Genomic DNA, 11,648 nt, shown 5'->3' with positions numbered 1-11,648 from the left:
GGATCTTGGGTCTTGGTCCTCAGATGAAGGGTAATTGCGCATAATCTACTGGACTACCCCTGAAATGGAACAGGTAATCCTCTTACCTAAAAGCTAACGGTCCAGTTTCATTTCACCGCTCGAGACGGTTTTCAATAGTTCAAAAGAGACACAAGTTACATGAGCCACTACTTACTTGGGTTGGATAAGGTGCGTGCTTTACTACTAGGACGTTCTTGCGATGCAATCAATCTGATTATCCTATACATTGGTCTATCATCATACTAGGTTTGTAATTATTATTTATTTTCTCTACTTATACTGTCTTTACCAACGTTAGGAACCCCTTGTCCGGGCAAGGCAGTCGGTATAAGGTAGGGGGAAAGTAGATAAACCGTTACTATCACAAGTATATTTCTCGTATTTCTGGAGAAGCAGAGCATTGCAGTGAATTGTCATAGACAAGGAGCCCAATTAGTGAAAGCGTCGGGGTTCAGGAATGACTCGGTTTCCGAGAATTGTGGGATAGTGGGATCCTTTAGACCCATCGGCGACATTGCCAGACACGCACTTTGATGAAAGTGGAGCACCTCCATGAATCTACAAGTTTCCTCGTTAGTAGATGAGCTTTCAGGGGAAGGTAATGATAAACATACATCACTTCTTTTAATATCTCCTTGTCAAATTCGCCACCGTTAAACACCCAGTCGAACATTTCTTCAGCAATGGGTTCATCGGTCGGGTCATGATACATTCTCATATAGGGGTGTTGTAGGGCTTCCTCGGCAGAAATCCTTTCTTGTGGGTCCAGCGTGAGCATTCCCTCCAGCATACTCCTAGCTATATAGCCCATACCAGTCAGCCATACAGTCAAACTATTAGAAAATGGAGTATAGTCGGCACTTGCCGGAATCATCCAGATTCTGAATAACGCTTTGCAAGGGACGCGGCTCTCTCCGCTCCAGTGACCTTATGATCTCCACTGTCTGAAACGTACATGTCAGTACTGCGGCGTGCACAACAAATTTCCCCGAAATACCTACATTTGTGGTACATATCCGCGAGATAAACTTATCAGATGGATTTCCCAACACGTCCAGAATCAGGTAGAACTGGTTAATGGGGTCTTGGCCTGGAAATAACGGCCTTCCATTGAACATTTCCGCAATAACACACCCTGCGCTCCAAATGTCCATCTTTACACCGTACCTTTGCCATGTAAGCATGACCTCCGGTGCACGGTAGTACCGAGTTGAGACATATCCAGTCATGCGATGATCCTGGGGCCTGGAGAGACCGAAATCACATATTTTTAAGTCGCAGTTCTCATCAATAACCAGATTACTAGGTTTTATATCCCTGTGAACCACTCCTGCAGAATGTAGGTATTTTAACCCACGCTGGGTCTAGTCAGAATTGAGAGAACGAAGATATGGGGCGCCAGCGACTCTTACCAGTATTTGATACGCGAAATACTGTACGAATTGTGGCTCAAGGGGCCCAGCCTCCAGAAGGCGGCCGAGATCAGTGGAGAGGAGCTCCGTTACTAGGTATCTGTAAAGCAATATTAGTGTGGAGTAGAGCCAAAGACGATTGCGACTGAACATACACATCTGTTCGGGGAGAGATAAAAACATCGCACAACCCGATGAGCTTCAAGGGGTTAGTATTTTTGAAACATATTTCGTAGGCTCAGTATCCGTACATTTTCATGTCGTAACTGCTTTAAGAGCTTGATCTCTCGATAGGTCTGTTTAGCGTTGGCTGTCGTGGCAAAGGGATTCAATAGCTTTTTGATCGCCACCGCTTGACCCCTCACCAGGTCATACGCGGAACTAATTTTCTCAGTAAGCCTTCATCCTTTTGGGGGAGGGGGGGGGAGGGTAAAGGGGGAAAAGGGGCAACGGGGGTAATCAGGAAGACGTACCAAACAAGGCTAAAGGCACCCAGGCCCACCGGTCGTACGTTAATATACCTAGACAAACGGTTAATTTTTTCTTAAGTTGATGCCTATGTTCAATGGTCAAAATCTACCTGCTGGTAGTATCAAACACAGATCCCAACACTTCTGATCGATTGAACTCTGCCATGTTTGCGTCTTACTTAGAATACCTTCAGAGACGGTGCACCAGGTGAACAAAGCGGCACGTTGCTTTATATAGCCTGTGTCCTGACAGACCGAGAGAGTTCTCCACCAGGACCCATCTGAGAAATGCTGCGAGGATGAGAAAAATACCTCCGGACAGCGGACCTCATCTGTTGCCTATCATTGAACAGAGCTCTATGTGGGGTGGCATCCTGAAAAGGCCGTCAGAAGATGGTTGCATGCTCATTGGCGAAGGAGACTCGAGGACAGCCGAAAAATGCCTACTTTTCGACGGCCATTGGCTATACAAGCTTACTCTAGATAGGAAGGTCTCTGGTAGTCACTAGAGGCTAGACCTGTCAGAAAAAGGATAGGCTGGGGCGGGAGGCATGGCTCCGTCAAGCTTGTGCTTGAAATCTTCTCTCACGGGTGCATTTTCCGGTGACCAATGCCAGCCCCGTGTAGGACAGTCGTTGGTAACGTTACTGATTACCTTGAAATGCATGAAGTAGATTGATGTGCAGTTCTGGGTGGCGGTTTACATATACCCCACTTAGAACTTTGTTGTATCACTGCGAAACCTTCGCCCAATAATTCACAGTCTTCTTGAGCCACTATCAACCCACTTCGGTCGGACGGGAGAGAATCAATGGGCAGAAAGCGCTCCCTGCCTCCTGTAAGCTTCATGTTGCGCAAGAAATTCATACAAGCAATTGTCTTAGGATAGGAGAGGGTATCCTGAGTTTGCCGAGTGGCATTACCAAGAAGAAACTATCGGTTTTCTTCTCTCTACCCACTCAAGAAGTAGCTGTTAAATGTCTAGTGATGATCTTTGGCCATAGGGATACTCCACAGGCCTTGGCGACTGGCGCATATCAGCAATTAGTGACACATGCACTTGGGCCAGGAGAGTCTGGAGAGGCTGTCTAGCCGATTCTAACTCTGGGCAGCCTCCAACGTCCGAGGTTGATGTGGAACCTGGAATGTATCGCTCGTTGACGACATCATCTGGACTATGTGCAATGTGGGACGTGAAAAAATGGTCCCCTTGCGCTATTTTGAACATGCCGCTTCATATTGCCATTTAGAGCTGCGTGCATACTGCTTTAGGTTGTGCGATATGATATCCCCTGCCTCGCTGTCGCCACATCTAGTTAGCCGACGCTCTAAGACAATAGAGTGGTATAGTAACAAAACAGCGACAAAGTCTGCATCGCTACAGATGTGTCTGATTAGCCCGCACCACGCCGGAACCTCCCCACCTAATCCACTTAGGTGGCTATACGGCTTCCTAGGAGCAGGTAGGGTCAAGTCTGTCCAGCTTGCACCAGGCCAGACCGAGGACAAGGCGGAGTATTCCGCGGCTCACTTAACCCATGACGGGGCCTGGAAGATAATGCCGAGCCTATTTGGAGCCCTTGAAGCGGCTCAAAATTGGCATAGCTTTGCTACTATCATGAGTAGATACGTTAGGCTAGTAGGCGGTGTATATGGCCCGCTATATTGAGGTTGCAGACTGTCGGAGTTCGAACGGGCGCACAGGTGACCAAGGCGTTCTACTATCACCTTAAAGTCTAGTAAGGTTAGCTGCATAACAAACTACATACGCATAAGTGACATACATTGTACCCGATTTCCGACCTGGCTAAGTGCACTAGTGTAGGGCACTAACGTTACCCTATCCCACCTGGCTCAGGTCGTTAGTGAGTCACTGGATATGTTAGACGGAGCCCTCACTCTATCGAGAATCAATCCGGTGTAGAAGAAGCCCATATCCACGCAGAGCTAAGGGATCTGCGTTGAGCATGCGTGCAACACAGGAGCCGAGCCTACAGTGCCCAAAAGCTGGAAGTACACGAAAACGTTAGGTGGAATTAAGCTGATTGCATCACATCAATTGATGGGCTTGAGCTTTCTAATGACAGGGATGCCCTTAAGCTTGGCCAGGTGCTTGATCAATACATCATTGTATGCTTAAGAGATACGGTCATTGCTAGCCAATCGAGATTGGGCTCGGCAGAGTGACGTTATGTATGGCTGGATTCATTAGTTATTTTCGTGACGAGTAAAATGCCTCAAGTACTTGGGTAGTTTTGCCTTGTCAATTGAATTTTCTTCCTAACTCCGTGAACTCGGCCGGTCCCACAACGGGGCACTTGAGGTTGCATCACTCAATGCATTTGTCTTGCCGGAGTAACCGCCGTTCACCTTCCTATTTGGGTTTTGATTCTATTATCTCTGGCTGCCTAGCCCTCTTGGAAACGCAGATCGCATGCCTGGGTTACTGCCCCCCTTTCCATACTTGATCGGGTAATCTTTGCCTTGTCAGTGGCATGGAAGGAACATGATGTTAACATCCCAATGGCTGCCTGACAGGCCATCCAGTTCTGTGCATATATTGAAGCTTTGAGCAGTGTGTCAAGAGGAGGAGAGTAGACCATTGGAATAGAGTCAATCTCGCCGCTTGCAGATCCTTTCGTACGGTTTGAAGAAAGGGTATGTTCTTGATTGGTTGATTGATATCCGGATATAGTATTACGGAATAAGTAGGAGCCATCAGTCATGCTATGGCGATCTGTGAATGTGTTAGGTATCATGGTTAATCATGTTATTTCACTGGCTCATGATAGCTCTCGGTAGCTGTGATGGGATTTTTGATACTCTCGCAATGCAAATGCTTAGGCGTACTCTCCTTACAGGGCTGTAGTGACCATCATCATTAAACGGGTGCACACTCCCAGGCAGTATTTGAATGCGATAAATGATGTCAACATCGCCTAATCCCTCATCGAGCAAAATATGAGCGTCATAGCCTCTACGATATATGAAGAACCGGGATTTTGCCTACTGTAACTGCCTCTCAGTTCGCCATCTATTAGGCACTCTGACTAACGTATTGAATCAGTATGATAAACCCCCATGCACTATGAGGTAGGACAATGGAGATAGGCGGTATGAGGCTTACTCCTGCGTTTGCTGTTCGGTCGCGGCCTCTTGCATCATTTGAGCGTAACATGCCATGAATTAATGTTGATTACTTTCTGGGATCTGTCTCTGCAGTGGCAATACCTAGTAGTTCCCCTCAACGAGAAGGCAATTTTCATGGTATAGTTCTAATCTTAAGAATTTACCAGCATTTCGGCTCAATACAACGGCTGGGAAGTTATGATGGTAGTGCAGTTGGGTTGGTTGGCACATATGAGAGCTCTGGGATTGATACAAGCGAACAATAGTTGTCTAAGTCTGGACTAGTTCTAATATAATGAGCAAATCGATTGTATTATATGAAGATAGAAAGCCAGACAGTCTCTGAGATAAAAGAAAATCTCAGGAGATCAAGTTAACGTTCTTTATATCGCGATACACCCATGCTCGAGGAATAACTCAAGCTTCAAGTATCCTTCAGCACTGTAACTTGCACATGGGATGTGTTTACTACTCGAAGATAATTCAAGATCTGCATACTACGAAAGTCGGTATAGTGTAGTGCAAGGTCGAACCGTCCAAGAATGTAAGCGAGAGACTTGTTCATCCCCATTTGCGATAATCTATTCAATAGTCAGTGCCAAGTCGAGTACTATATCCCACACCAGAACCTTGCTTACTATACGTACTTCATACCAATACAGGCGTAAGGCCCTAAACTGAGCTGGACCCTCCACTTGTCGAGGCTCTTTCCCTCGTCTCCCAGTCATCGCTTAGGCCGGAACGAGCTCGGGTCTTTGAAATTCGCTTTACTATTGCTTATACAGGAGAAAGGTACCGAAATGATTGTCGTTGGTTAGATACAGTAGCCCAAACGTATGGGAGAGAATGTCTTCTTACCCCGCCGGGGATGAATGTAGACCCAATGAAGCGGCCACTGGGAGATACTACCTAGGTAAAAATCATTGAACTGGGCAACAGATGCGTAGTACCTCTTTAATTACAGTAGACTAAGTATATCTGTGAATTAGCTCCTCTACAAGTTTTATCATGCGTATCAAATATTTCAGCCTTCCAATGGCAGACTAATCATGTAACTTTGGAGACGTTAAGCTCGCATTCGGGTTTCATGAGTACTTCGGGGTCGGCCAACAGGTAGTATATGGCGAATGATAGAGCATATGCCGTCGTATCTGTAGCGACGAACATAAAAAGGACGCATTCATCAACGAGGTACTTCATATCAATATAGATTTTATCACCCTCGCCGGAAATTAGTAGGAAGTCTCTCAACGTACGGTGCTGTGCGTCTAGTGACGGCCCCTCTTTTTGTTGTCTTGTGGCGTAGACGTCGTCAAGACAGGCACCGCAGTAGTGATCAAAGGATATTAGCGATCAACCAAAACAGTTATTGCTGGGAGACATGGACGAAATTGACCTCTGTCAGTCGCATATATCCCGGGACGATCCACTTTCAAAAGTCTCTCTGGCAGGACGTCTACTAGCCTTCCTAAACTAAGACAATTCACAACTGGGCATTATCAGTGGCTTGGAGCCCCATTGTAGAACTCATGGAGCTCACGTAAAAAAGACTGCCTCTAGAAGGATCTCGGTGAAACCCGGTTCTAGGTTTGATGATACTGTCGAATGGAGAGCTTTAGTCTTATTTGGTCACTTTGGGCGTAGTAGCCTGGACTCTACTCAAGGAAGAAATATATTGGCCACAGCGGATAACATCGTAATCTAACTTATACCACCCGGTAGCGGCAGCTGGCCATGATTCGGGGAAATCCTTAAGAGGATGAAAAATATATAGCCGCTAAAAACCCTGAAGCTACCCGAAATAGAGAGCAGCAAATAATAACGGCAACCCTGGTGTTGACGTCGGCCTTCCCATTCGTATGACACCGACTTGATACTGAATTTACAACATGATGTATCATAAATCTATTTTGAAGCCAATTCTTCATATTCTTATGTTTTAGGTATTGTATATTATAGCCATGTCTATAATATACTTAATTTATATATCATTAATACTAATTATCTAAGTAAAAGTACTTCAATATCGAATACATATGGTCACTGCCAGAATTTGAATTCGATAAGAAGTTAAGAACGCGTTGTTGCGGGAGTCTTAGGCACACCGCCAGTTCTCCACCTAAGCCTTTTTCCTTCGTCGATCGATGTTCCTGTCCTTTCCGCTAATCTAGGGCTTTTGGCTTTTGAGTGCTGGGATCATGCAGAACGACAGCTAGGAAGGGATAGCCTTTCGGTGGGTGGGTCTTGCCCATTATGGGTACCGAACTACTCCGGTATGCTGCTACTTAAGCTTACATGCCATTGGATTCAGACGTGTAACCGACAATTTGGGACATTCTATACTATATAGGGGCTCGGTTTAACAAAAATAGAAATCGCGAAGAGACGAGTCTGCCAATTCCACCACATATATTCGTGGATTCTCCCCCCCAAAAGGTCCACATTCCGCGAGGGCATCAAACCAGCCTGCAGGCAGCCATGTATGGCACCATATCTAGCTACGACTCCCTCTTGTCAACAGAGTTTGAAAGCGATCACATTGCTGTCGCCGATCTCTGAAGGGTCGAAATATCGTCGTCCAGAATAGCTATCATCATGAGTGGTAACGTCAGAAACCCACAACGCAAGGGGTGAAAAGTATTGGACTATCCAGAAGCTGCAGCAACACGTACCTCCAATGGGTTAACCCCATAACAATGTTCTTACATCCTTCCAGAAATGCATTGGACACTTTATTCGGTGTCTGCCGGGACATACACAGCATGTTGTCCTCGACCTCATGAAAGCCACGGGTGGTTTCCTCAACTAAGTGATAGGAGAGTTGCATGGCCTTGTTGCAATCAATGCCTTGATTGAGCATCAGAACTGGGACAAGGTTCTCGGCCTGGTTATCTGCCTATACGGTGTGGATCAGTAGGGGACAGTCGATCTTCGAGGTAAGGATCTCCATACGATTTCCTTTCTAAGCGAGAACATATCGTTGATCCTTCATCACGGAATTAATTTCCATCCACGGAAAAGTCCATCAGATGCGCACTCACATGTGTACCAAATATGATGTGTGTCTCCATAGCAGTCGCATTAGATTGAACGACAACTCTTGCTTGGAGACGTCGATCCCGTAAATGAAACTAAATTAAACATTAGCATACATTCCGACCCGACATGATTCCCGTTGACGCACGGAATTGTCGCGATCACTGGGTATACACCTGCAGTGCGTTCGCGCCGTCTCCAATACTTGATCAACGAGGGAGTCTGGTCCTCAGCGTAAATGGTGTCGACAGTGTCCACACTTGATACATAGAACAGCTTCTTGTCCAAAAGAACTTCTAGTGTTTCTACCATCAATTAGCAGCGTGTATTACAACAGCAGACAAGTGAGTAAATAGAGGAATGAATCAATTGAAGCCAGTTCCTCAGGGATAAGGAATATATGGCAAAGCACCTCGCGAGCAAACCTCCCGCAAGTGGGCCGCAACTTCGTCCCAACACTTCAAGGCATTTTGCAACTCCTGCGAGAAGCACGACAGATCTGGATACTCGCCCTTTCCACAGAGCACTGCCCGAAAATATTGCAGTGACACGTCCCGGTATTTGCTGATACTGCGCTGATCGTCGGTCAAAGATCCGCAATCAAATACTAGACATACCCCTTGTTAGTCGGTTTCTAGTAATAAGGCAACCAGGAGGATTTACGATCGTCCCAAATAAAGTACTGCCTCGCATTAGCTCTCTTTCTCGACCCAGGTATATGCGACAATGTCTCACCCATGCAAAAGCCTTCGCTACAGTGCATAATTTGGTAAAAGGTGCATCTGCACACATGATCGCCGCGAACACTCCGAATTCCGCTTTCTGGAACTTGCGACTTGTGACCGCATTGGGTACCCAGCTGTGTGGTGTGAGATGTTCTGAACGGAATATTGAAAAGTGTAGCCTCACCGTTCAATCCAGGGATTGAGAACTTCGTCGCGGGCTCTAAGATATTCGGGGTGGAGCCGAGGTTTCCAGTGGGCAAAGAGCTGATATAGGTTGGGGAGAGTAGTAGTCTGACCACGGATCGATTGCCAAAAGCCGGCATGTAGTGTCGACTGTAACATAGTGAGATACAGAAATGGAGAGAAGTAAAATCGTATCTTTTCTAATTGGTCTTGCTCGGATTCTGGAGATTCAAGAACCTTTGTCGAGCTTATATATCCTCACTGAGAACCGTAGATGGGCAAGAGCATATCGGCTTGGCAAATCAAATTCGCGTCGAGGAATATGCAATGAGCTCCACTATGTATGGGAAAGTTTAAGAACAGCCCACTACTAAGCGAATCGTAACCAGATACTTGGGTTCCAATTGTGACCAAGCGATAATGCCGCAAGTAGTATTCCTTCGCAGCAGCGAGGATGAAGGGACCTCCATACGCATACAAAAAGACTCAGTAAACCAGGGGAAAAGTTAAAACGGTTCGGCGGTCAAGTTGCGGTCAAGCTGCTAGGCTAAGGAATGGTGTTATAATCCAGTCAAGCGGCTCTATAAATGGTAGGATTTCGGTGGACTTTAACAGCACCAGAACTACCAAGAAACATTATCCTTTGCTCGTTATATTTCTATTATGTCCTACCCTGTTCTTGTTCAGCGAGCCCGGGATCTGGTTCACAGGATCTCCAAAGAGGTACATTCCGAGTATGGCTTAAGTTCCATGGCTCCGTCGATATACGATACTGCCTGGCTTGCCTTGGTCCCTGACAAGACGGCAGAGCAAAGCCGCTGGCTGTTTCCAGAAAGTTTCGCTTATCTTCTTGAAACCCAAAACCCAAACGGCGGCTGGGATCCGCTAGAACAATCTAGCAGAGCGGTTAAATACCCCGACTCTCTCTGGTTGCCCGACTGCATCATCCACTCCCTCGCAGCACTACTAGCTCTATGCCGGCACTTTCGTCTTGCCGGATGTCAGGGATCAAACCTCCCAGAAGATGCTCTTGCGAGGATCTTCCACGCAAAGAGATTTCTAGACGAGAAGCTTGCCGCCTGGACTCTAGAAGGGACAACTCATTTTGGATTTGAACTGCTGATTCCCGTCCTACTGCAACTCTTATCGGATGAAGGCCTCTCGTTCGATTTCCCCGTCAAGGAAGAGTTACTCGTCCGATATGAGAAAGCCTCAATCATTGACCTCAATTGGTTGTATGATGGTCCCTGTCAAGTTCCACTCCTTTCACTCGAGGCCTTCATTGGCAAGTTAGATTTTAGCAAGCTTGAGCACTTGGTCAGTGATGGCGGGATTCTCGCCTCTCCAGCCTCCACGGCAGCATACCTGATCTACGCTCCAAAGTGGAGTGAAAAATGCGAGACCTTCCTTCGCCACGTCGTAACAAACGGGCAAGGGCAAGGCAATGGTGCAGTAGGAGGCGTTTTTCCTTTGGAACTTTTTGAACCAAGCTGGGTATGTACCCCACCCCAACTACAACTCTCAATGAACTAGACAGTGCAAGTGCGTTTACCAGATACTCAGGTCCTGACTGCACTCCTCGAAAACGGATTCACAACCGACAACCTGGGTGTGGACCAAGTAGACTCTATCATTCGGGTAATTCATGGAAGCCTCAATGAGGGCGTCACCGGTGCCAGTAAGTCCTATCTTACTCACTTATTACTCTTTAACAACCCCACCCACAAGATTCAAAATCATTATTGTCTAGCCCGTGTCTGGCTCCCCGATGCCGATGATACCTCCCGAGCCCTCTTAACACTGAACCTCCAGGGCTACCAAATCAGCCCGAAAGGCCTCGTCGACAAATTCGAAGTGGGCCACTGCTTTGAAACCTTCGACAACAGAATGCCGAACCGCGTGAACAGCGTCAGTGTCAACGCCAACGTCCTATCCTCTCTCCTCCATAGCCCAGACCCCAGTGCCTTCACTGCACAGATAGAGAAAGTGGCCCGGTTTATCTGCAGTCGGTGGAAAGCAACTGGGAAGTTCGAGGATCATTGGGTATGGATAACCTGTTCAGTCCAACCTCCCCCCCCCCCCTCCATCCTACTGGTTACAGATAAGTAATGAGAGGATCTATAGAACATATCCGAGTACTACGGGATCATGCACATGGCCCAATCCCTTACCCTCCTATTAGTAAAACAAGCACAAGGCGCCTTGCCCTCTATATCCGTCATCTCCTACAACCTCATCCATGACACAGTCCCGTCCTGCCTTCGTGAGGCGCTGGATTACATTCTGAAGAACCAGCACGGCGATGGTTCGTGGGGGGAGCTGCATTGCAACGAAGAAACAGCCTATGCAGTCGTTTCTCTAGCCCATCTGGGGTCCCATTTAGCTGTTGTGGGGGAGAATGACTGGAAGACCGATCTGGCGATTGCTCGGGGCAAGCAATTTTTGTTGGAGCATTGGAAGCACGGGAGTAATAATCCGGACCGTGTGTGGACAGGAAAGATTCTTCATGGAATTGCTTATGTCGGGGAGGCATATATTCTTGCCGCGTTGAAGGTGAATAGAGTTAATTTGGCGGGATTTAGGGGAATCCACCCTAACTAGTATCTGTTACAATCGGGGACTTGGCTTGGGGGTGGGGGAATAATTATGCTCATGCGGAATAAAGAACTCTC

General features: G+C 46.9%; 3 protein-coding genes across 3 annotated transcripts; 1 reads left to right on the top strand and 2 right to left on the bottom strand.

Annotated features, from left to right (window-relative positions):
• Nucleotides 1-215: 215 nt before the first annotated feature.
• On the bottom strand, nucleotides 216-2,112 carry BDV27DRAFT_122228 (kinase-like domain-containing protein). Its single transcript, XM_032065575.1, has 9 exons — nucleotides 2,014-2,112; nucleotides 1,907-1,954; nucleotides 1,685-1,814; nucleotides 1,589-1,632; nucleotides 1,434-1,533; nucleotides 1,023-1,379; nucleotides 887-965; nucleotides 636-819; nucleotides 216-579 (listed from the first exon to the last, which is right to left on the bottom strand). Exons 1-9 carry the CDS (start codon nucleotides 2,067-2,069, stop codon nucleotides 435-437), a joined length of 1,143 nt encoding a protein of 380 aa, XP_031931639.1. The 5' UTR covers nucleotides 2,070-2,112; the 3' UTR covers nucleotides 216-434.
• Nucleotides 2,113-7,546: 5,434 nt separating this feature from the next.
• Nucleotides 7,547-9,135, bottom strand: BDV27DRAFT_153937 (terpene synthase family protein; the record flags this gene model as incomplete). The annotated part of the gene is made up of 9 exons (XM_032071882.1): nucleotides 7,547-7,619; nucleotides 7,705-7,928; nucleotides 7,985-8,018; nucleotides 8,074-8,163; nucleotides 8,217-8,373; nucleotides 8,481-8,675; nucleotides 8,732-8,750; nucleotides 8,804-8,927; nucleotides 8,978-9,135. 9 exons carry the CDS (start codon nucleotides 9,133-9,135, stop codon nucleotides 7,547-7,549), a joined length of 1,074 nt encoding a protein of 357 aa, XP_031931638.1.
• A 504-nt stretch (nucleotides 9,136-9,639) lies between these two features.
• On the top strand, nucleotides 9,640-11,577 carry BDV27DRAFT_141920 (terpenoid cyclases/protein prenyltransferase alpha-alpha toroid; the record flags this gene model as incomplete). Its single annotated transcript, XM_032069885.1, has 4 exons — nucleotides 9,640-10,470; nucleotides 10,540-10,654; nucleotides 10,727-11,019; nucleotides 11,101-11,577. 4 exons carry the CDS (start codon nucleotides 9,640-9,642, stop codon nucleotides 11,575-11,577), a joined length of 1,716 nt encoding a protein of 571 aa, XP_031931637.1.
• Nucleotides 11,578-11,648: the final 71 nt, after the last annotated feature.

Source organism: Aspergillus caelatus (assembly GCF_009193585.1).
Source record: "Aspergillus caelatus strain CBS 763.97 unplaced genomic scaffold BDV27scaffold_21, whole genome shotgun sequence".
In the NCBI taxonomy this organism is placed as follows: domain Eukaryota; kingdom Fungi; phylum Ascomycota; class Eurotiomycetes; order Eurotiales; family Aspergillaceae; genus Aspergillus; species Aspergillus caelatus.
The sequence above is the reverse complement of the archived record's forward strand: the minus strand, read 5'-3'. Positions and strand labels throughout refer to the sequence as shown.

Bases quoted from the DNA above. Each gene is read 5' to 3' on its own strand.
- BDV27DRAFT_122228 (XM_032065575.1), bottom strand. From the start codon at position 2,069: ATGGCAGAGTTCAATCGATCAGAAGTGTTGGGATCTGTGTTTGATACT. The intron at 1,955-2,013 runs GTAGATTTTGAC...CCGTTTGTCTAG, and splicing joins GTGTTTGATACTACCAGCAG to GTATATTAACGTACGACCGG. The intron at 820-886 runs GCAAGTGCCGAC...TGGGCTATATAG, and splicing joins TCAGAATCTGGATGATTCCG to CTAGGAGTATGCTGGAGGGA.